We start from the raw sequence: 21,795 nt of genomic DNA, 5'->3' as shown, positions 1-21,795 counted from the left end.
CCACCCTCAGGGCACTGGTTGGACTAAAGGTGACTTTGACGTCTCACGGGCTATAGTCTTGGAATGCTTGGAATCCTGGAAGGACCTGCTTGCCTAAGAGGAGGATTTGATAAGAGTCCTATACTGTGGGGATTGGGACGTTGGGTAAGTACCCTTGGAGTACCGGGGATGGGATCCAGCCTGGTTGAGAAGGATCCCTGGGTATTCCGGAGAGGAAAGGGGGTCTGATAAGTGGGGAAAGACCCCGAGTCTTTCACGCCTTTCCCAATTCCTACCAGTTCATTCTCTGATAGAAAACAAAGCCCAGGCCAGGCGCAGTGGCTCAAGCCTGCAATTCCAGCACTTTGGGAGGTCCAGGCTGGTGGATCGCTTGGGCCTGGAAGTTTGAGACCAGCCTGGGCAACATGGGTTGTTTTGTAGAGACGGGTTTGAAAACACAGAATCTGTAATTTTACACAAAATGCAAAAATACAAAAATTAGCTGAGTATGGTGGCACATGCCTGTAATCCCAGCTACCTGGGAGACTGAGACAGGAGAATCGCTTGAACCTGGGAGACGGAGGTTGCAGTGAGCTGAGATCAAGATCATGCCATTGCACGCCAGCCTGGGCAACAAGAGGGAAACTCTGTCTCAAAAAAACAAAAATAACTGGGCATGGTAGCACGCATGTATGGTCCCAGTTATGTGGGAGGCTGAGATGGGAGGATTGCTTGAGCCCAGGAGTTTCAGGGTGCAGTAACCAGAGATTGTGCCACTGCACTCAGCCTGCATGGCACATCAAGGAAACCAAAGCCCAGATTATCTAGGTCATCAGGGCCATCTGGTGAGTTGCCAGAGGGCAGAAGTCATTGTCTTGTCCCTAGCACCTGACTTAAGACACAAGGTTTATAAAGTAAGCAAAAAAAAAAATAAAATAAAATAAAAAAAAAATAAAAATAAAAAAATAAAGTAAGCAAGCGAACAGCCAGAAGTCTCCAGACTGGGGCTCCACACCAGGCCTATGGAGCTAGAGCCCTTCCCCCCAGCTAGAAGGAACGCCCCAGTGAACAGAAGAGGCTGACAGCCAGAGTGAAAAACTTTATTATTAACAGGCGACAACAAGAAAGCAAATGAATACCCTTAGAACATGGACAGCATCTCCCCCAGCAGCAGGCAGGGGAAGGGAGGCAGGGGGGTAAGCCTAGGGTGTTCCCTAGGAAAGGGCCAGGTTCCCTCCATCCAGCTGGAGGCACTGATACGGCCTCATTCAGGGAAGTCCAGGATGGCAGCTGAGGGCAGCAGGTTGAGCAGCCAAAGCCCAGGCCTGGTGGATAAACAGGGTCCAAAATGTGACCTTTCTAGACTGATATCACCACGGGGGCGTCATGGGCTGAGGATTCTGCAGATAGGACATCACCACGGCAGAGATGGACAGCCTGAGACAGGAGAGAGGTGTCAGTCCAGGATGGGCAGGCTGGAGTCCCCCCACCCCTTACTCAAGAGTCACTCGTTCTCTAGGCCAAGTCTCACATGAAGCTACTCATCATTTGCTTCGTGTCCTCCGAGCTCCGAGAGTTGGCAAAGCTGATGAAAGAGCAGTAGACAGCGACCCAAGCACACCACTTCAGCTGGGGAAAGGTAGGTGGGTGGGCAGGTCAGTGAAAGGCACAACAATGAGTCCGGAAGCCACCTTTCCAGACACCAGTTCATGCCCACTGATTCCATCTGATGCAGCTGGGACCTTGCCCCCCGGAACTCCTCAGTCCCACCTGCTCATGGCATACTCCAGATACATGGTTTCTAGTCCTACTGCCTGGACTGCGTCTCTCAGGGCCAAGACTCTGACATCTCACATGCTTAAGACCCTGCCCTTTTTCCAGAGTCCCCTCCAAGTTGCTTCAAAGCCTGGCCCCACCCGCAGACAAATCTGCCACATCCCCGCCCTGACCCGAATCCTTGACTTCACCAAAGACTGGAGCTTTCTTGGCCCAGCGTCATCCCAGCCCCACTCCCGGCCGATCTCAGGTCCCGCCCCATCAGCAATGACAAGACGCCCCGCTTCATTCCAAACCCGCCCCCGGGCCTCGTTCTCAGGTCCAACTACACCCATAGAAGCTCAACCCCGCCCACCTTAAGCATGAGGCCGCACATGCTGAAGATCATGCCCAGCAGGTTCATGTAGTCCGGCGTCGGGTCGTCCAAGGCCGGGTTACATTCGCTCGGTGGGGGCTTGTACCTGCGACAGGCTCGAGGGTCAGGGGCGCTCAGGTCCTGCCTGCCCCCGGGATAGACAGACGCTTCCCAGGGCCCCGATCCACACCCGCAACCCGAACCCGTGGCCACGACGCTGGCGTCCTCACCTCAGCACTTTGTTCGGCCTCCGTGGGTCCGACATATTGTTAGTAGACATAGCGAGTCGAAGGCCAGGTCACGCCTCTTCCGCTGCAGAAATGGCAGCTTCCGGCGTGCAAGCTGAGGGCGGATTTTAGAGTAACACCCGAGGCCCTCACATTTCCGTTCCTCATGACAGAGGCTTGGACTCCTCTTACCCAGAGAACGGAGATTTAGGAGAAGCCAGAAGTCTTCCTTGCAAAGGGGAAATGAGGAAAAGAACCTGAAAGCGGGCTTCAATAGTTCCAACACGAGCACCCAAATGCCAAAATGATGAACCCGGAAGTGATAAACAGGAAGTAGGTCAGGAAGACTAATAATAAGGTTACACTCAAGCGTGGGTTTCGAAAGGCGCGGAATCTTCCATACAGACCGATTTAAGGCGGCGAGGAAGGGATCCTGGGACCATGGCTTTCCCTGAGCCAAAGCCGCGGCCTCCGGAGCTGCCGCAGAAACGGTTGAAGACGCTGGACTGCGGGCAAGGGGCGGTGCGAGCCGTACGATTTAATGGTGAGCGCCTTAGTCTTCATTCCGGGTCCTCCTCCCGCCTCCTGAGGTCGGCGGCCCAGTAACCCCCGCCTGGTGTTCCCCAGTGGATGGCAATTACTGCCTGACTTGCGGCAGTGACAAGACCCTGAAGCTGTGGAACCCGCTTCGGGGGACGCTGCTGCGGACGTACAGCGGCCACGGCTACGAGGTGCTGGATGCGGCCGGGTGAGCCGGGGGCCAGGCTGAGATGGGAGCGCTGAGGCTGGGATCCGAGGTCGATGCTGATCCTCCTCCTGTACTCCAGCTCTTTTGACAACAGCAGTCTCTGCTCTGGCGGCGGGGACAAGGCGGTGGTTCTGTGGGATGTGGCATCAGGGCAGGTCGTGCGCAAATTCCGGGGCCATGCAGGGGTGAGTGAAAGCCTGGAGACCCTCATTCGAGCGGAGGGGACTTGTATTAGCGCATAGGTGGTGATAAGGCCACCCCCATTACACTGTAAGGATCCCTTCCCCAGATGACGATCCCCCGCTCCGCATGCCAGGCTAGGCAGTCACCAACCCCTGTCCTTGCTGTTCCCCCAAAACCTTTCACCTCCCCTTCTAGCCTTTGCCCTTGCTTTAACCGACACTGGGAACCCTGCCTTTATCCCAGTCCTCCAAAGTCCAGCCTCCTCTGAGTGGCAATAACTTTCTCAGAAGGTGAACACGGTGCAGTTTAATGAAGAGGCCACAGTTATCCTGTCCGGTGAGTCTGGGGCCTCACAGGGGCTTCCAGGATACTGCCCTTCCCCTCCAAACCTGACCTCACCATCATGCTGGCCTCACAGGCTCTATTGATTCCAGTATCCGCTGTTGGGATTGCCGCTCACGGAGGCCTGAGCCAGTGCAGACGCTGGATGAGGCCAGAGATGGCGTGTCCAGTGTGAAGGTGTCAGACCACGAGGTCCTGGCAGGGTGAGTGGAGCCAGGACCTGGTCTCAGCCAAGGTGCTACTGGGAATCATAGTTGCCCCCATGCTCAGATTAAAACCTACTCTCAGCTGGGCACAGTGGCACACAGCTGTAGTCTCAGCTACTTGGGAGGCCGAGGTGGAAGGATCACTTGAGCCCAAGAGTTCGAGGGACCACTGCACTCCATGCTGGGTGAAAGTGAGACTGTCTAAAAAATAAAATAATAATCAAGCCGGGCATGGTGGCTCACACCTATAATTCCAGCACTTTGGGAGGCCGAGGAGGGCAGATCACTTGAGGTCAGGAGTTTGAGACCAGCCTGGCCAACATGGTGAAATCCCGTCTCTACTAAAAATAAAAAAATTAGCTGGGTGTGGTGATGGGAGCCTGTAATCCCAGCTACTTGGGAGACTGAGGCAGGAGAATCGCCTGAACTGGGGAGTTGGAGGTTGCAATGAGCCGAGATTGTGCCACCGCACTCCAGCCTGGGCGACAGAGTAAGACTCTGTCTCAAAAAAAAAAAAAAAAAAAAAAAAGGTAAAATGAAACGATTTTAAAAAATAAATAAAAATAGACTGGGTGCGGTGGCTCATGCCTGTAATCCCAACACTTTGGGAGGCTGAGGCGGGCGGATCCTGAGGTCAGGAGATAGAGACCATTCTGGCTAACACGGTGAAACCGTGTGTCTACTAAAAATTCAAAAAATTAGCTGGGCGTAGTGGCAGGTGCCTGTAATCCCAGCTACTTGGGAGGCTGAGGCAGGAGAATGGCGTGAACCCGGGAGGTAGAGCTTGCAGTGAGCCAAGATTGCACCACTACACTCCAGCCTGGGCATTAGAGCAAGACTTCGTCTCAAAAATAAATAAATAAATACATTAAAATAATCATAAAGAAGAATTTTTTTTTTTTTTTTTTTTTGAGATGGAGTCTCACTCTGTCGCCCAAGCTGGAGTGCAGTGGCCAGATCTCAGCTCACTGCAAGCTCCGCCTCCCGGGTTCACGCCATTCTCCTGCCTCAGCCTCCCGAGTAGCTGGGAATACAGGCGCCCGCCACCTCGCCCGGCTAGTTTTTTGTATTTTTTAGTAGAGACGGGGTTTCACTGTGTTAGCCAGGATGGTCTCGATCTCCTGACCTTGTGATACGCCCGCCTCGGCCTCCCAAAGTGCTGGGATTACAGGCTTGAGCCACTGCGCCCGGCCGAATTTTTTTTTTTTTAAAGACAGAGTCTCTGTTGCCAGGCTGGAGTGCAGCGACGTGATCTTGGCTCACTGCAACCTCCAACTCCCGGGTTCAGGCAATTCTCCTGCCTCAGCCTCCTGAGTAGCTGGGACTACAGGCATACGCCACCACACATGGCTAATTTTTGTATTTTTAGTAGAGACGGGGTTTCACCATGTTGGCCAGGAGGGTCTCCATCTCTTGACCTTGTGATCCGCCCGCCTCAGCCTCCCAAAGTGTTGGAATTACAGGCGTGAGCCACCGCGCCCGGCCGAAAAAATATATTTTCTATTCATTAAGTGGAAGTGAAGAGATCATCATAAAGATCTTCACATTGAGAAGGCGGAGGAGGAGGAAGAGGAGGGGTTGGTCTTGGTGTCTCAGGGCTGATAGAAGCAGAAGAAAATCCACATATAAGTGGACTTTCAGTTTAAACCGTGTTGTTCATGGATCAACTGTACTTTGAAAAGTACAGTGCTCCCTCTGGTGGCTGTGGGGGTGCAGGGAGACCAGAGCAGTCTAGATGGTGGTGCTGGGTAGTGGGGAAAGTGGTGGGACTCAGTACTGAGGAGGAGGAGCTGGAGAATACAGGAGAAGGGGGAATTGGGCCAGGTGGGGTGGCTCACGCCTGTAATCCCAGCACTTTGGGAGGCTAAGGCGGGTGGATCACCTGAGGTCGGGAGTTCAACACCAGCCTGACCAACATGGAGAAACCCTGTCTCTACTAAAAATACAAAATTAGCAGGGCATGGTGGCGCATGCCTGTAATCCCATCTACTCAGGAGGCTGAGGCAGGAGAATTGTTTGAACCTGGGAGACGGAGGTTGCGGTGAGCCAAGATCAGGCCATTGCACTCCAGCCTGGGCAACAAGAGTAAAACTCTCTCAAAAAAAAAAAAAAAAGAAAGAAAAGGGAGAATCGGAAGGACTCCAAGGGTTTGGAAAGGGGTTGTGGGTCTTCGAAACGATGGAGTAGGACCTGATTGGCCCTGGGCCTGAGTCTCAAGGCCAGAGCTTCAGAATTCCACTCCTGTGCACTGGAAGAGCAGGCCCAGAGGTCTGGGAAGGCACAGGGCTGCCTGGAGCCATGGAGCCTAGTCAAGGCTCCCGCTGGATCTATCCTCTCCTGCAGCTCCGTGGACGGCCGCATGAGACGCTATGACCTGAGGATGGGCCAGCTCTTCTCAGACTATGTCGGCAGTGAGTGTGGCCGGGGATGTGGGACAGGCAGGGAAGATGGGGGGCCAGCCAGGGGCACCCCAGCCTCACTCACCTATCCGTCCCTCCCCCAAGGCCCCATCACCTGCACCTGCTTCAGCCGGGACGGGCAGTGCACCCTGGTGTCCAGCCTGGACTCCACATTGCGACTCCTGGACAAAGACACAGGGGAGCTGCTGGGCGAGTGAGTCCTTGTGGTGGTGGGGATCCCTTCCCTCCTCTCCCACCTCTGGAGAGGACCAAGCCCCCCGATCCTGTCCACCCTTAGGTACAAGGGCCATAAGAACCAGGAGTACAAGCTGGACTGCTGCCTAAGCGAGCGTGACACACATGTGGTCAGCTGCTCTGAGGACGGGAAGGTGTTCTTCTGGGACCTGGTGGAGGTGAGGTGCCCCCAGCCCTACTTCATACCTAGCTTGCCCCGTCTCAGCCCTGTCCTTACCTCAGTCACTCCAGGGCCTAAAGGCTAGGATCTTCTTTTTTCTTTTTTGAGACAAGTCTTGCTCTGTCGCCCAGGCTAGAGTGCAGTGGTGCGATCTTGGCTCACTATAAACTCCGCCTCCCAAATTCAAGCGATTCTTCTGCCTCAGCCTTCTGAGTAGTTGGGATTGTAGGTGCATGCCACCATGCCCAGCTAATTTTTGCATTTTTAGTAGAGACGGGGTTTCATCGTGTTGGTCAGGCTGGTCTTGAACTCCTGATCTCATGATCCGCCCACTTTAGCCTCCCAAAGTGCTGGGATTACAGGCCTGAGCCACCACGCCTGGCCCTTTTTTCTTTTTTTGAGATGGAGTCTCATGCTGTTGCCCAGGCTGGAACATGGTGGCACCATCTCAGCTCACTGCAACCTCTGCCCCCCAGGGTTCAGGTGATTCTCATGTCTCAGCCTCCCGAGTAGCTGGGATTACAGGCCCCCACCACCACACCTGGCTAATTTTTGTATTTTTAGTACAGACAGGGTTTCACTATGTTGGCCAGGCTGGTCTCAAACTCCTGACCTCAAGTGATCCACCCGCCTTGGCCTCCCAAAGTGCTGGGATTACAGGCCTGAGCCACCGCGCCCAGCTTGGGCTAGATGAGAAGGTGAGGCAGGAAGGGCATTCCAGGCAAAGGGAACAGCGTATGTTATGGTGTAGAGGTGTGGCCAGTGCATGCGTCAGTCAGGAAACAAAGGCTTCAGGGTGGAGGCAGCTGTGGCAAGATCCAGGTCAGGCTGGGCCACAGGTGCCAGGCTGAGCAACTGGCACTGACCCCTGGGCAAGGGGGAGCCGACAGCCATGTCTAACCCTGGGTGAGATAGGGCTGTAGTCATTCAAGAAACTGGAGCGACATCTGTGCATCCCTGTGCATGTTTTCAAGCCCTGAGCCCTGTCCTTGACATGTCCCAGCCTGGTGGGGAGTTAGGCCAGAAATAGACCATCCTGGTGTAGTGGGGTCAGAACTGGGGAAATCTCGGCCAAGGAGACATCAGCGCTGGGCTTGGCCAGGGGAACTAAGGCCCATGAGGATGGAGGGAACCGGAGGCCCCTAGAGACTTGGCAGACAAGTTCTTGCTTTAGGAACTAAGATAACAAGAATGTTCCACCTATTTCTTGTGGGCCCAGTAGAACAGAAATTGCATTGGAGGGCAGGCACATCAAGGGACATTTTCAAGGTGGAAAGAGGAACCATGGCTTGCTTGAGGAACTGTTTGCATTGGTTGTGACCAGGGGAAGTGGGGATCATTGGCGCTGCCAAGTGGACAGGATGGAACCCAGCTTGTGGCAGGGAACACGCAAGCTGCGAGCAAGGCATGCTCCAAGCATGGTAGTGGCAGAACATTAGCGGTCTCTGGACACAGTCTAGAAGCAGAGCCAAGAGGAATGACTGATAGAGGAACGTGTGGTACAAGAAGAATGACTGATAGAGGAACGTGTGGTACAAGAAAAAGACTCCCGGCCAGGAGCAGTGGCTCACGCCTGTAATCCCAGCACTTTGGGAGGCCGAGGTGGGTGGATCACGAGGTCAGGAGATAGAGATCATCCTGGCTAACATGGTGAAACCCCGTCTGCACTAAAAATACAAAAACTAGCTGGGCATGGTTATGTGTGCCTGTAATCCCAGTTACTCGGGAGGCTGAGGCAGGAGAACCCCTTGAACCAGGGAGTTGGAGGTTGCAGTGAGCCAAGATCGCACCACTGCACTCCAGCCTGTCAACAGAGCGAGACTCTGTCTCAAAAAAAAAAAGAAAAGAAAAAGGCTCCCAAAGCCAGGCGTGGTGGCTCACACCTGTAATCCCAGCACTTTGGGAGGCCAAGGCAGGAGGATCCCTTGAGGCCAGGAGTTTGAGACCAGCCTGGTCAACATGGTAAGACCCCATCTCTGTTATTTTAAAAGATGAAAAGTCAATAAAAGAGGCTCCCAAGACATGCAGCCTGAACACCTGGTAGGACAGAGCTACTGAGGGGCTCAGTCTGGGGTAGGTTCATTTTGCAGTGTCCAGGAGGCAATTAGAGGCAGGTGGCTGAAGGTCAGGCGAGAGGTGACTGAGTTTCAGGCAGGACTGAGATGGGGGGGTGCCCAGGGACCTCAGGAACGAGGGGACAGCCCAGCCACAAATAACCACTCCCTACCCCTCGCTCCACAGGGTGTCCTGGCTCTGGCCCTGCCTGTGGGTCGTGGCGTGGTGCAGTCGCTGGCCTACCACCCCACGGAGCCCTGCCTGCTGACCGCCATGGGGGGCAGCATCCAGTGCTGGCGGGAAGAGGCCTATGAGGCAGAGGATGGAGCAGGCTGAAGCCAGGGGACCCACCAACAGGACCAAGGACCGAGACACGGATGCGGAAGGACTGCAGAGACCATTTTATTCTAGAGACGTGGCTGACCAAAAAGTAGGGGAGGGGCTGGGTCTGCGAATTAATAAATAGAGGAGGGGTAAGACCTTCCTGGGACAGCAGCTGCTCAGTCCTCGTTCTTCTCATGCATGAAGGCATCTATCTTCTGGGCAAAGGTTTCAGCCACGAGCAGGGGGAAGACCAGGGAAGCGTCGGCATAGACCTGGGTAGGGGGGAACCTGGGTAAGCCATGGGACCCACGCCCAAGGTCCCGAAGACCCTGTGCAGTCAGCCCTTACCTTGACAGGCTGTGCATCCACCCGGATCTTGCCCCAGGAGACAGCCTCGTCTGGTCGGGCACCCGAGTCGGAGCCATCAAACTCCTGGGCTGTGTTGATGTAGACAGCATAGTCGGCCCCGTTCCGCTGTGGGGAAAGGAGGGGCACGGCGGGCCCAGTCAGCCAGTCACAGGAGACAGACACAGAGGGAGGACACCACAGCCAAACAGGCTGAGAGGTGTGTCCCACATGAAGGAAGCCCTTTGCAGACCCTCGCTCCCAGACAGGGCCCCATCAATGTCTGGGGTCACTAGAGCTGCTGGGCAACAACGGCCCATGTTTCCCCAGACCCAGCAGCCAGGTGTCAACAACCCTGCCCCATCGGCAAGGCAGGAGCTGCCAGCAACTGTATCCTCAGAAGCCCTCCAAATCCAACCACGTTCCACCTCCACGGTGCCCATCCTGATCCCTGCATGGTCACCACCGTCCTAGACTGGAGTTCTCACTCACCTGCCACCATCTGTTCACCACATGGCCACCAGGGGGAGCATGGGAACCCGAGGCAAGTCCTCTCCCACCTCCCTCAGGGCAAAGACCTAAGCTGCGCCTCAGCCCTCAGGACCCAGCAGACTGCCTGTGGCACCTCGCTGCATCACCTCCTGGCCCTCACCACTCCACTTTCCCCTCACCAGGTTCCCAGCTGTTCCTGGATTACTTCAGGCACCCCAGAGCCTTTGCACTGGCTGTTCTCTCTCTTGGGAACTTTGCAATCCAGAAGCTCAATCCTACCACAGCAGCTGCAACTCCTGGCACAGGAGACAACTACATGGCTCCTGAGAGATGCCTCCCCAAACCCCTGCTCCCAGCTCATACTTCCAGAAGCCTCCTTCCAAAACCCCTTGTTGGACAGAACCCCTTTCTGTTATCCCATCATCTAGTATTCTCCGTAGCAATGACTGCCCTGACATGGATGCCACTTGTTTGCTATCTCCCCTACTAGAACATCAGTCCCAGGGGAGCAGGGATCCTAGTTTGTCTAGTTCATGCTGTCTCCCCAGCGCATGGCATAGGCCTAGCACACAGCACCCCCACTCACCATGAGGTTGGCATTGGCGATGTGGTGCTTGACCACGCCCCCGCCCAGAATGATCATCCCAGTGCCCTTGGCAAAGATGGCCTGCGTGTTGATGAGCCTCAGGTCTGGGGGAAGAGGGTCGAAGTCAGGCCTTGGACTCAGCCGGCCCTCCTCCCCGTCTCTGTGGCCCCAGCGCCTCACCCTCAACGATGTCCAGGACCAGGCCCGGGTTCTTGTAGGAATGGAAGAAGATCATGTCACCCAGCGAGCCGTCTGTAAGTGCGGGACTAAACACAGGGATGTGGTTCTGCAGAGAACGTGACAGGACAGTGGCTGGAGCTCAGAGCCTTGTCCCCATGCCAGCTGCATCACTATCTGACTGTGGGCGGGGTGCCTAATTTATCTAGGACTGTTTCCTCAATTATAAAATAAGTATAACAGTAACACCTCTCACAGATGAGGCCTATATGAGAAAACCCACAGAAAACACTTAGGATAGTGCCCGGCACATAAAGAACCGGCCTATTCTTAGCTTGCTGAGCTGTTTCTTTCTCTCTCTTTTTTTTTTTTTTTTTTTCCTGAGATGGAGTTTCACTCGTTGCCCTGGCTGGAGTGCAATAGCACAATCTTGGCTCACTGCAACCTCTGCCTCCTGGGTTCCAGGGATTCCCCTGCTTCAGCCTCCCGAGTAGCTCGGATTACAGGCATGTGCCACCACGCCCAGCTAATTTGCTTTTTTTTTTTTTTTTTAGTAGAGAAGGGGTTTCACCATGTTGGCCAGGCTGGTCTTGAACTCCTGACTTCAGGTGATCCATCCACTTCGGCCTCCCAAAGTACTGGGATTACAAGCATGAGCCACTGTGCCTGGCCCTCTATCTCTTTTTTAAAGAGCCAGCTTGTGGCCGGGCGCGATGACTTGCGCTTATAATCCCAGCACTTTGGGAGGCCGAGGCAGTTGGATCGCCTGAGGTTGGGAGCTCGAGACCAGCCTGACCAACATGGAGAAACCCTGTCTCTACAAAAAATACAAAATTTTCCAGGCGTGGTGGCACATGCCTGTAATCCCAGCTACTTGGGAACCTGGGAGGCTGAAGCAGGAGAATCGCTTGAACCCAGGAAGTAGAGGTTGCTGTGAGCCAAGATCGCACCATTGAACTCCAGCCTGGGTAACAAGAGTGAAACTGTCTCAAAAAAAAAAAAAAAAAAAAAAAAGAGCCAGCTTGTGCAACATGGTGAGTCCCCATCTCTACAAAAAAAATTAGCCAGGCATGGTGGCAAGCACCTGTAGTCCCAGCTACTCCAGAGGCTGAGGCAGGAGAATCAATTGAGCCCAGAAGCTCAAGACAGCAGTGAGTCATTATTGTGCCACTGCACTCCTGCCTGGGCAACAGAGTGAGACCCTGTCTCGTAAAAAAGAAAGAGTAGGGCCGGGCGCGGTGGCTCAAGCCTGTAATCCCAGCACTTTGGGAGGCCGAGACGGGCGGATCACGAGGTCAGGAGATTGAGACCATCCTGGCTAACACGGTGAAACCCCGTCTCTACTAAAAATACAAAAACTAGCCGGGCGAGGTGGCGGGCGCCTGTAGTCCCAGCTACTCGGGAGGCTGAGGCAGGAGAATGGCGTAAACCCGGGAGGCGGAGCTTGCAGTGAGCTGAGATCTGGCCACTGCACTCCAGTCCGGGCGACAGAGCAAGACTCCGCCTCAGGAAAAAAAAAAAAAAAAAAAAAGAAAGAGTAGGTAGGCTGGGTGTGGTGGCTCACACCTGTAATCCCAGCACTTTGGGAGGCCAAGGAGGGCGGATCACTTGAGGTCAGGAGTTCAAGACCAGCCTGGCCAACATGGTGAACCCCCCATCTGTACAAAAATACAAAAATTAGCTGGGCATGATGGTGGGCGCGTGTAATCCCAGCTACTCAGTAGACTGAGGTGGGAGAATCACTTGAACCTGGGAGGCGGAGGTTGCAGTGAGCTGAAATCATACCATTGCACTCCAGCTTGGGTGACAGAGTAAGACTGTCTCAAAAAAAAAAAGAGGGCTGGGCACAGTGACTCACGCCTTTAATCCCAGCACTTTGGGAGGCCGAGGTGGGCGGATCACGAGGTCAGCAGATCAAGACCAGCCTGGCTAACACAGTGAAACGCTGTCTCTACTGAAAATACAAAAGATTAGCTGGGCGTGTCGGCGGGCGCCTGTAGTCCCAGCTACTTGGGAGGCTGAGGCAGGAGAATGGCGTGAACCACGGAGGCGGAGCTTGCAGTGAGCCGAGATCGCCACTGCACTCCAGCCTGGGCAACAAAGCGAGACTCCGTCTCAAAAAAAAAAAAAGGGTAGGCAGCCTTTTTTTTTTTTTTTTTTTCCAGATTCTGATTCTGTAATTAAAGGGAGTGGGTAGCTCTTATTTTATAGCCTCTGGGAGTGTGGGACCCTGAGCCAGGCCCCAGGGGAGTTGCTAAGTCCTGCCCCTACTGTTCCAGAGATAGTCTGGGAGGAGCATAAGGATGCTGAGGCCTCACTAGTTATCTGTGTGACTTGGGACAAAATTACCTAGCCTGGCCAGGCACAGTGGCTCATGCCTCTAATCCCAGCACTTTGGGAGGCCAAGGTGGGAGGACTGCCTGAGGCCAGGAGTTCAAGACCAGCCTGGGCAACATAGGGAGACCCCCATCTCTACAAAACAATTTTAAAATTAGCTGGTCATGGTGGCATGTGCCTGTGGTCCCAGCTACTCGAGAGGCTGAGGTGGGAGGACTGCTTGGCCCCAGGTTGAGGCTACAGTGAGCTGTGATCACATCACTGCACTCCAGCCTAGGTGACAGAGCCAGATCCTGTCTCAAAAAAAAAAAAAAAAAAATTACCATGCCTATCTATGTTTGAGTCTCCTCATCTCAGCGTGAGGATGCTGAGAATAACAGTGGTGAATTTCCAGGTGGCTGGAAAGATGAAATAACACATGTCAAAGTCTGGCTACTTTGCCCCCGCTTAGGTCCTCACCTTCTGGGCCCAGTAATACACGGACTCTGGGTTGTTGATCTCCTTGCCCAGCCGGGCGATCATCTTAGAAGGCGTCCACTTTACACCCTAGGAGAGGATGTGAGCTTCAGGCCATGCCTCCCCTGACTCCCACTGGACTGGCCCCTCCAGGTTGCCCCAGCCCCACCTCTGTGTTTTGCTCCAGCACCATCTGGTCCAGAATGGGCATCAGCCAGTCCTCAAACTTGCAGTAATTGTCATTGGGCACCAGCAGGTTTCCGATCCTGAGGAAAGGAAGCATGTGGGCATCAGGCCCCAGGACCCTTGGTCCAGCTCCCCTGCCCAGCACCACTCAGGGTTCTCACCTATTGATCCCGTTCTCCCGGAGCTCCTTCCCCCTGAGGCTAAACTCGCCCAAGTATGTGGGCGCCAGGCACTTGATGAGGTCCTCCTCCACGCCGCCAGCTGTGGTCACCAATACGTCCACCTACAGCCACAGGGCAGTGAAGTTGGCCCGAGAAGGAAGCCCCAGCCCTCATTCTGGGCAGGACTTCTAACCTCATCCTTGTCCAGTGACTCCTACAAGGGAGCTCTGCTACAAAACAAAACTCGATTCTGTTCCTCTGCTTATAATAGACCCCTATCTCCCCATTTCACTTAAACGATCAATAACTGCATCGCCCATTGACCCAGGGGCCAAGGCCACGGCCCCACCAGGTCCCCACCATGTTGTGCTGCACAAGGTAGCGAATGGTCTCACGGATGCCTGAACTGATGAGGTTGGATGTATATCCCAGGAAAATAGTGCAGCCGGTAAGTGGGCGGCAGCTCTGGGTCAGGTCTGCATGCTGGTCTTCATCCTGTGACAGCGGTTCCAGCTTCTTCTCGATCTGGGAGTAAGGGCCAGGTCGAGTTAAGCACTGGCGTTAAATCCCAGACCCAGGACTCCAGGTGGGCTCCAGAAACAGATTTCACCCCAGGCCCTGCACACTCAGGGATACAGGACCAGTTCTACAGGGGACCAAGGTACATCTCCTGTGCAAACTCTGCCCCTTCCCAGACCAGATCTCAGGACACGCGTTAAGGATTTGCCCCTACCCTTTATTTTTTAGACAGAGTTTCACTCTTGTTGCCCAGGTTAGAGTGCAATGGCGCAATTTCGGCTCACCGCAACCTCCGTCTCCCAGGTTCAAGCAATTCTCCTGCCTCAGCCTCCCCAGTAGCTGAGATTACAAGTATGCACCACCATGCCCGGCTAGTTTTGTATTTTTAGTAGAGACGGGGTTTCTCCATGTTGGTCAGGCTGGTCTCGAACTCCCGACTTCAGGTGATCCGCCCGCCTCAGCCTCCCAAAATGCTGAGATTACAGGCGTGAGCCACCGTGCCTGGTCTTTTTTTTTTTTCTTTTGAGACAGAGTATCGCTCTGTCACCAGACTGGATTGCAGTGGCGCGATCTCGCTGCAACCTCCACCTCCCGGGTTCAAGCGATTCTCCTGCCTCAGCCTCAGGAGTAGCTGGGACTACAGGCGCGCATCACCATGCCCGGCTAAGTTTTTGAATTTTAGTAGAGACAGGGTTTCACTATGTTGGCCAGGCTGGTCTCGAACTCCTGATCTAGTGATCTACCCGCCTCAGCTTCCCAAAATGGGATTATAGGCATAAGCCACCGCGCTCGGCCAGCCCCCACCTTTTTAGGAATCAGAGAGCATCTCCTTTCAGATCCGGTCCCTTCCCCGCCGGGAAAAGCAAATCTAATTCAAGCACCGCCCAGACTTAGGCTCCTCCTCCCAAATCCTCCCTTAACTTGTCTAGCCCCAGGCTCCGCCTATTCCAGGAAGCTTTTTTTTTTTTTTTTTTTTTTTTTTTTTTTTTGAGGCGGAGTCTCGCTCTGCCGCCCAGGCTGGAGTGCAGTGGCCGGATCTCAGCTCACTGCAAGCTCCGCCTCCCGGGTTCACGCCATTCTCCTGCCTCAGCCTCCCAAGTAGCTGGGACTACAGGCGCCCGCCATCTCGCCCGGCTAGTTTTTTGTATTTTTTAGTAGAGACGGGGTTTCACCATGTTAGCCAGGATGGTCTCGATCTGCTGACCTCGTGATCCACCCGTCTCGGCCTCCCAAAGTGCTGGGATTACAGGCTTGAGCCACCGCGCCCGGCCCCAGGAAGCTTTAAATTTACCTGGAACCCGCTCCCACACCGAGAATCACTCCTTGCCTCCTCGGGCCACCTTACCAGCATGTAACTACTAGAGTGAAAAATCCCCTTCCCAGGACAAAAACTCCCGCCCAGAATAGGTCCCGCCTTCCTCCAACTATTGGGCCGCTCAAATAAAAGACATATCCCCTCCACTGGAAGCCCTGCCCCCGTCTAGTACCGCACTGGTTCTACAAGCCACGCCCCTCCGCGTCCCTAGAAGTCCCGCCCCCGTCCTCACCATGGCATTGACTTGCTGTACAGCGCGCCCGAAGTTGGTGGCCTGGAAGCCGGTGGTGCCGAAGGCTTTCAGCAGCGCGCGGTAATCCACACCGCGGGTGAAGTCGTAGCCCCGGACCTGGGTGCTTTCGGGCGGCAACGTCGAGCTGTGCTTTAGCACGGCGGCCAGCGCCGCCGCTGGCGCCTCCCGTTCCGGGGAACCTTCCATGCGCCTGTAGCCGGCTCTCGAGTCAGACCTGCCCCTAGGCCGGGCTTACGGCGGCCCAGAAACGCGTTAATCCCCGACGCGCGCGTCTCGCAGGAGCACAGGAAGTAGAGAAAGCGCTTTGGGAGAAAGACCGGAAGTTGGTTTATCACTTGACCATTTTTAGGTCGCCGCCATCTTTGCGCATGTGTTCCGTAATACGGAAGCCGCGAGGAGCCTTTAGGTCTTTTTTTTTCTCCCCTCCCCTCCCCTTCCCTCCTTTCTTTCCTCCTTTCCTTTCTTTCTTTTTTTTTTTTTTTTTTTTGATACAGGTTTCGCTCTTGTCGCTCTTGTGGATCTCAGCTCACCGCAACCTCCACCTTCCGGGTTCAAGCGATTCTCCTTCCTCAGCCTCCCGAGTAGCTGGGACTACAGGCAAACACCACCGCGCCCGGCTAATTTTGTATTTTTAGTAGAGACAGGGTTTCTCTTTGTTGGTCACGCTGGTCTCGAACTTCTGACCTCAGGTGATCCGTTCGCCTCGGCCTCCCAAAGTGCTGGGATTACAGACGTGAGCCACCGCGCCTGGCCTTTACGCCTTTTCATGTGTTCCCGACTTCGTATGAAGATTCTTTATTGTTTTTATTATTTAATTTATTTTTGAGACAGAGTTATGCTCTTGTTGCGCAGGCTGGAGTGCAGTGTTGCAATCTCGGCTCACTGCAAACTCTGCCCCCCTAGTTCAAGCGATTCTCCTGCCTCAGCCTCCCAAGTTGCTGGGATTATAGGCACCCACCACCACGCCTGGCTAATTTTTGTATTTTTAGTAGAGACGGCATTTCACCATGTTGGCCAGGCTGGTTCTGACCTCGCGTGATCCGCCCGCCTCGGTCTTCCAAAGTGCTGGGATTACAGGCCTGAGCCACTGCCCCCAGCCAAGATTCCTATTTTAATGCCGCCTGCTGGAGACCCACCGCTTTGCCGGCGCTCGCCCATTCGTTTCTGTTCTTTCCCCTCAGGAGGAGAGGTTGGTTTTGTTGTTACTTTTTTTTTTTTTTTTTTTTGAGATAGTCTTGCGCTGTCACCCAGGCTGGAGCGCAGTGGCATGATGTCAGCTCACTGCAACCTCTGCCTCCCGGGTTCACACCATTCTCCTGCCTCAGCCTCCCGAGTAACTGGTACTACAGGCGCCCGCCACCACGCCCGGCTAATTTTTTGTATTTTTAGTAGACACGGGGTTTCACCGTGTTAGCCAGGCTGGTCTCGATCTCCTGAACTCGTGATCCGCCCGCCTCGGCCTCCCAAAGTGCTGGGATTACAGGCGTGAGCAACCGCGCCCGGCCTGCTGTTGTTTGATAGGGTCTGTCTGTCGCCAGGCTGGAGTGCTGTGACGCGATCTCGGCCCACTGCAACCTCCGACTCCCGGACTCAGGTCATCTTCCCACCCCAGCATCCCGACAAGCTGGGACTACAGGTGTGTACCACCGTGCCCAGCTAATTTTTTTAATGAGGATCGCTTCTTAAGCGTCACCCATGGACAGGATTTCCGTCATCAGGCAGCGTTAGATACAGTTCCAGCCTTCCTCAGCCACTTTTGTCTAATGGGATAGTGAGCCCAGTTTGTGCCCTCACAAGTCTCCAAAGCCTTCACATGCTGCATAACGTTCTGTTCTTCCTTTATAGCTGCAGCTGTCACCTCCACCTCCTCTGGGAAGCCTTCCCTGAACTTCCACTGGGTCAGTGGCCTCTTCTGGGACCCAGGGCTGCCATCTCTTTCCCTCCAGCAAGACTGTGAGACCCTCAATGTCGTCTGCACCTCAAATGCACCCTCCTAACAGTGCATACGGTCAACAGGATTATTCACTCACTCTACAATTCATGTAGTCTATTCTTTATGGTGGACTCTGTGTTAGGCACTAAGGATTTAGTGGTGAACAAGACCAAGATGTGGACCCTGCCCTACTGGAGCCCACAATGTGATTGGGAAGATAGAAAGTTAACAACAATGGTGAGTACAATCAGGATTTTTTTTTTTTTTTTTTTTTTTTTTTGAGATGGAGTTTCACTCTTGTTGCCCAGGCTGGAGTGCAATGGCACGATCTCAACTCACTGTAACCTCTGCCTCCCAGTTTTTCAAGCGAATCTCTTGCCTCAGCCTCCCAAGTAGCTGGGATTACAGGCATGCACCATCACGCCCAGCTAATTCTTGTATTTTTAGTAGAGACAGGGTTTCACTATGTTGGTCAGGCTGGTCTCGAGCTCCTGACCTCAGGTGATCCACCTGCCTCGGCCTCCCAAAGTGCTAGGATTACAGGTGTGAGCCACCGCGCCCAGCGCAATCAGGATTTAAAGAGGATGATTTGAGTGTTTAGGTGGAGGAGTTGGGTATTTTAGTTGGAGTGATGGGTGAAGGACGCCAAGGAGGTGAGATTTGAGCCAAAGCCAGAAGGCTGAGAAAATCCCCGTATGTGAAGATGCAGGGAGGCCATTCCCTGCACGTGGGTAGATAGAACAGCAAAAGCCCTGAGGCTGGAATGAGCCTACCTTGTTGGAGGAGCCAGATATCCTCCTTGACATCCTCACTTGGATCTCAAAGTTGCCCCCTCAAGTTCCCTCTCTACCTATCCCTGGTCTTTCTGCATCTCAGCAAAGGGCCCCACCCTTCACTCATCCACTAGACTGAAAAATAGGGATTGGGGCTGGGCACAGTGGCTCACACCTACAATCCCAGCACTTTGGGAGGCCAAGGCGGGCGGATCACCTGAGGTCAGGAGTTAGAGACCAGCCTGGTCAACATGGCAAAACCCCGTCTCTACTAAAAAATACAAAAATTAGCCAGGTGTGGTGGCGCACACCTGTAATCCCAGCTACTCAGGAGGCTGAGGCAGGAGAATCACTTGAACCCGGGAGGTGGAGGTTGCAGTGAGTCGAGATGGTGCCACTGCACTCTAGTCTGGGTGACAGAGCAAAACTCCATCTCAAAAATAAATAAAAATTAAAAATGAGGAGTGGAGCTTGCTGTCTCCCCTTTTTGCACACCCCACATCCATCCTTCTCAGCATGTCTGCCAACCTCTACCTATAAAGTAGGTCCAAAATCCAGGTATTTTCTTTATCCCCATAGCCTACAAGCTGGCTTTGGTCTTCTTCAATCCATCTCCCACCTAACAGCTAAGATCAGAAAGCTTTTTTTTTTTTTTTTTTTTTTTTTGATGCAGGGTCTCACTCTATCACCAGTGCTAGAGTGCAATGGGACAATCACACTTCACCGCAGTTTTGACCTCCTGGCCTCAAGTCATCCTCCCACTTCAGTCTCCCCAGTAGCTGGGACTACAGGCGCATGCCACAGCTCTTTAATCATAAATCAAACACCTCAGGGTTAAAACCTCCTAATGGTAGCTTCCCCCTGGGAGTAAAATCCAAGATTTTCACAGTGGCCTTAAAGGGTGCCTCTCAACCTCCCTGCTTCCATCTCCTACCATGCTGGCCCTCTGTCCCTCTCTCCTCTCCAGCTACATTGACCTCTTTGCTGTTCCTGTAACCCACCAAGCTCTTTTTTGTCCAAGAAGTCATGTACTTCCTGCTCCCCCTGCCTAGAACACCCCATTTCTCAGTTTCTTCTCCTCCTTTGGGCCTAAGTTAAAATGTCACCTCCTCTTAGAGGCCTGCCCTGACCACTCCTCTCCCGTTTACTTTGATTTTATTCTTCTTGCATATTCTCTTTCAGATGTATACTCTTTCACTGAGTACATTTTCTGCTGTCCATCCCTGCCTGACTAGAAGGGCAGCTCCATGAGGACAGGGTTTTGTCTTGTTTCATTGCTCATTTTGGTTTTTTGCACAGTGCTGGGCACATATTAGAATCTCAGGTGGGGCAAGGCTCAGTGGCTTATGCCTATAATTCCTTTGGAAGGCCAAGGATCGTTTGAGGTCAGGAGTTCAAGACCAGCCTGGACAACATAGTAAGAACCATCTCTACAAAAAGTTAAAAACATAAATTAGCAGGGCACGGTGGCTCACGCCTATAATTCTAGCTAATCAGGAGGCTGAGGTGAGAGGATCACCTGAGCCCAGGAGTTTGAAGTTACAGTGAGCTATGATTGTACCATTGCACTCCAGCCTAGACAGAGCGAGAACCTGGGCTTAAAAAAAAAAAAAAGGCCAGGCACGATGGCTCACATCTGTAATCCCAGCACTTTGGGAGGCCAAAGCAGGTGGATCACTTGAGGTCAGGAGTTCGAGACCAGCCTGGCCAACATGGTGAAACCCCATGACTACTAAAATACAAAAATTAGCCAGGTGTGGCCGGACGCAGTGGCTCACGCCTGTAATCCCAGCACTTTGGGAGGCCAAGGCAAGCAGATCACCTGAGGTCGGGAGTTCAAGACCAGCCTGACCAACATGGTGAAACCTTGTCTCTACTAAAACTACTAAAAATCAGCCGAGCATGGTGGCACATGCCTGTAATCCCAGCTACTCGAGAGGCTGAGGCAGGAGAATCACTTGAACCCAGAAGGCGGAGGTTGCGGTGAGCCGAAATCGCACCATTGTACTCTAGCCTGGGCAACGAGCGAAATACCATCTCAAAAAAAAAAAAAAAAAAAATTAGCCGGGTGTGGTGGCACACGCCTGTAATCCCAGCTACTCAGGAGGCTGAGGCAGGAGAATCACTTGAGCCCGGGAGATGGAGGTTGAAAGTGAGCTGAGATCGCACCACTGCACTCCAGCCTGGGTAACAGAGCAAGACTCTCAAAAAAAAAAAAAAAAAAAAGAAAAAGAGAATGAAGGTATTGGAGATTTGGGCCTGAGCAGTGGTGAGAGCAGGAGAGGCAAGGCTGCATGTCGGAGATGGCAGAGTCTGACAAAGCAGATGTGTTGGGAACAGTTAGCAGGAGATCCAGCAGGTCAAGGGGAGGCCAGGGCCTCCTCACTCCCCCAGCCAAGGCACCCAGCCCACAGGGACCCAGGTGACACATGACACCAGGGCAGCCACAGGCCCTCCTGGGACAGGGACCCCCTCAGCCGAGACAGCTGCTGCTGCTGCTGCAGCTGGTGACATTTCACTCCATGAGAGTCCTGGCTTCAAAGTCTCTGCAGGGGTAGCAGAAGGAGAAAAGAGGTTTGGAGAGGATAGGCCGGATTGGGGAGGGAGCCAGAGCAGGGTGGCCGCCAGAGGACCTGGCAGCCAGAGGTGGCTTAGCCGAGGTGCATGGGCCTCACGGGTCCAGGAGCAGCCACCCTCATCCTGCAGTCCCCAAGGAACATAGGAGGAGGTGCGGGAACCCTCAGGCAGCCCTAGGCTCCCCCTAGGGGACTGAGGTTAGGCCTGCTGCCCACAGCCCTGCCCACTTTCCCCAGATGTCCAGCAAGGTGGCCATCAGTGGTGACATTGGGCAGGCCCGCCAGGCAGTGGAGCAGTTCCGGATGAAGGTGGGCATCGACCGAGTGAAGGTGAGGGTCGGGGCTAGTGCAGGAGGTGGGAAGAGGTGGAAACACATGGGCCAGGGGACAGGTACATGCCCGTGTCTGGTCTGACTGACCCAGTTGGTCTGCAGGTGTCCAAGGTGGCCGCCGATCTGCTGCAGTTCTGCACAGAGCAGGCCAAGAGCGACCCCTTCCTTGTAGGCATCCTGGCCGCCACCAACCCCTTCAAGGAAAAGAAGCCCTGTGCCATCCTATGAACCCAGGACAATGCCACCCTGTGGCCTGGGCAAACCAGGGGACCTCAATAAACATGAAGTGAATACTTCTCAGGGTATGGCTGAGCCCGGCTGAGATGGGAGACCAGAGGGACTTTG

General features: G+C 53.9%; 4 protein-coding genes across 5 annotated transcripts; 2 read left to right on the top strand and 2 right to left on the bottom strand.

The window, feature by feature from the left end:
- Positions 1 to 1,063: 1,063 nt before the first annotated feature.
- WDR83OS (WD repeat domain 83 opposite strand) lies at positions 1,064 to 2,640 on the bottom strand. The gene is made up of 4 exons (XM_033198227.1): positions 2,341 to 2,640; positions 2,111 to 2,216; positions 1,511 to 1,608; positions 1,064 to 1,416 (listed from the first exon to the last, which is right to left on the bottom strand). Exons 1-4 carry the CDS (start codon positions 2,388 to 2,390, stop codon positions 1,350 to 1,352), a joined length of 321 nt encoding a protein of 106 aa, XP_033054118.1. The 5' UTR covers positions 2,391 to 2,640; the 3' UTR covers positions 1,064 to 1,349.
- A 55-nt stretch (positions 2,641 to 2,695) lies between these two features.
- Positions 2,696 to 9,180, top strand: WDR83 (WD repeat domain 83). Its single transcript, XM_033198224.1, has 9 exons — positions 2,696 to 2,881; positions 2,965 to 3,085; positions 3,165 to 3,270; positions 3,556 to 3,604; positions 3,687 to 3,813; positions 6,160 to 6,227; positions 6,321 to 6,429; positions 6,514 to 6,628; positions 8,872 to 9,180. The coding sequence occupies exons 1-9, from the start codon at positions 2,779 to 2,781 to the stop codon at positions 9,019 to 9,021; spliced, it is 948 nt and encodes a 315-aa protein (XP_033054115.1). The 5' UTR covers positions 2,696 to 2,778; the 3' UTR covers positions 9,022 to 9,180.
- Positions 9,067 to 16,155, bottom strand: DHPS (deoxyhypusine synthase). Of its 2 annotated transcripts, none has more exons than XM_033198222.1 (9): positions 15,816 to 16,155; positions 14,110 to 14,274; positions 13,750 to 13,871; positions 13,572 to 13,668; positions 13,406 to 13,492; positions 10,613 to 10,718; positions 10,433 to 10,536; positions 9,358 to 9,483; positions 9,067 to 9,281 (listed from the first exon to the last, which is right to left on the bottom strand). In XM_033198222.1, the coding sequence occupies exons 1-9, from the start codon at positions 16,020 to 16,022 to the stop codon at positions 9,186 to 9,188; spliced, it is 1,110 nt and encodes a 369-aa protein (XP_033054113.1). In that variant the 5' UTR covers positions 16,023 to 16,155; the 3' UTR covers positions 9,067 to 9,185. The 2 variants fall into 2 exon arrangements, with proteins under 2 accessions (XP_033054113.1, XP_033054114.1); XM_033198223.1 differs by having other exon boundaries at positions 14,145 to 14,274; positions 15,816 to 16,146.
- Positions 16,156 to 16,208: 53 nt separating this feature from the next.
- GNG14 (G protein subunit gamma 14) lies at positions 16,209 to 21,746 on the top strand. Its single transcript, XM_033198226.1, is given in 5 exon segments — positions 16,209 to 16,242; positions 17,375 to 17,472; positions 17,682 to 18,006; positions 21,356 to 21,560; positions 21,563 to 21,746. Coding segments are annotated over 3 exon segments (435 nt in total). The 5' UTR covers positions 16,209 to 16,242; positions 17,375 to 17,472; positions 17,682 to 17,892; the 3' UTR covers positions 21,679 to 21,746.
- The last annotated feature ends 49 nt before the right edge of the window (positions 21,747 to 21,795 follow it).

This window comes from Trachypithecus francoisi, unplaced genomic scaffold (genome assembly GCF_009764315.1).
Source record: "Trachypithecus francoisi isolate TF-2019V2 unplaced genomic scaffold, Tfra_2.0 Lachesis_group5, whole genome shotgun sequence".
Classification (NCBI taxonomy): Eukaryota; Metazoa; Chordata; class Mammalia; order Primates; family Cercopithecidae; genus Trachypithecus; species Trachypithecus francoisi.
This window is presented reverse-complemented; position numbering and strand designations above follow the sequence as displayed.

What these genes read in the sequence shown, in the direction of transcription:
- WDR83OS (XM_033198227.1), bottom strand. Translation starts at nt 2,390, where the DNA reads ATGTCTACTAACAATATGTCGGACCCACGGAGGCCGAACAAAGTGCTG. An exon ending in AGGCCGAACAAAGTGCTGAG is followed by an intron (nt 2,217 to 2,340) that starts GTGAGGACGCCA and finishes AGCCTGTCGCAG; the next exon opens with GTACAAGCCCCCACCGAGCG. An exon ending in CAAATGATGAGTAGCTTCAT is followed by an intron (nt 1,417 to 1,510) that starts GTGAGACTTGGC and finishes CTCCTGTCTCAG; the next exon opens with GCTGTCCATCTCTGCCGTGG.
- WDR83 (XM_033198224.1), top strand. Translation starts at nt 2,779, where the DNA reads ATGGCTTTCCCTGAGCCAAAGCCGCGGCCTCCGGAGCTGCCGCAGAAA. An exon ending in GCGAGCCGTACGATTTAATG is followed by an intron (nt 2,882 to 2,964) that starts GTGAGCGCCTTA and finishes GGTGTTCCCCAG; the next exon opens with TGGATGGCAATTACTGCCTG. An exon ending in CTTCTCAGACTATGTCGGCA is followed by an intron (nt 6,228 to 6,320) that starts GTGAGTGTGGCC and finishes CCCTCCCCCAAG; the next exon opens with GCCCCATCACCTGCACCTGC.
- DHPS (XM_033198222.1), bottom strand. Translation starts at nt 16,022, where the DNA reads ATGGAAGGTTCCCCGGAACGGGAGGCGCCAGCGGCGGCGCTGGCCGCC. An exon ending in ACCTTGTGCAGCACAACATG is followed by an intron (nt 13,872 to 14,109) that starts GTGGGGACCTGG and finishes CTGTGGCTGTAG; the next exon opens with GTGGACGTATTGGTGACCAC. An exon ending in TGTATTACTGGGCCCAGAAG is followed by an intron (nt 10,719 to 13,405) that starts GTGAGGACCTAA and finishes CGTTCTCTGCAG; the next exon opens with AACCACATCCCTGTGTTTAG.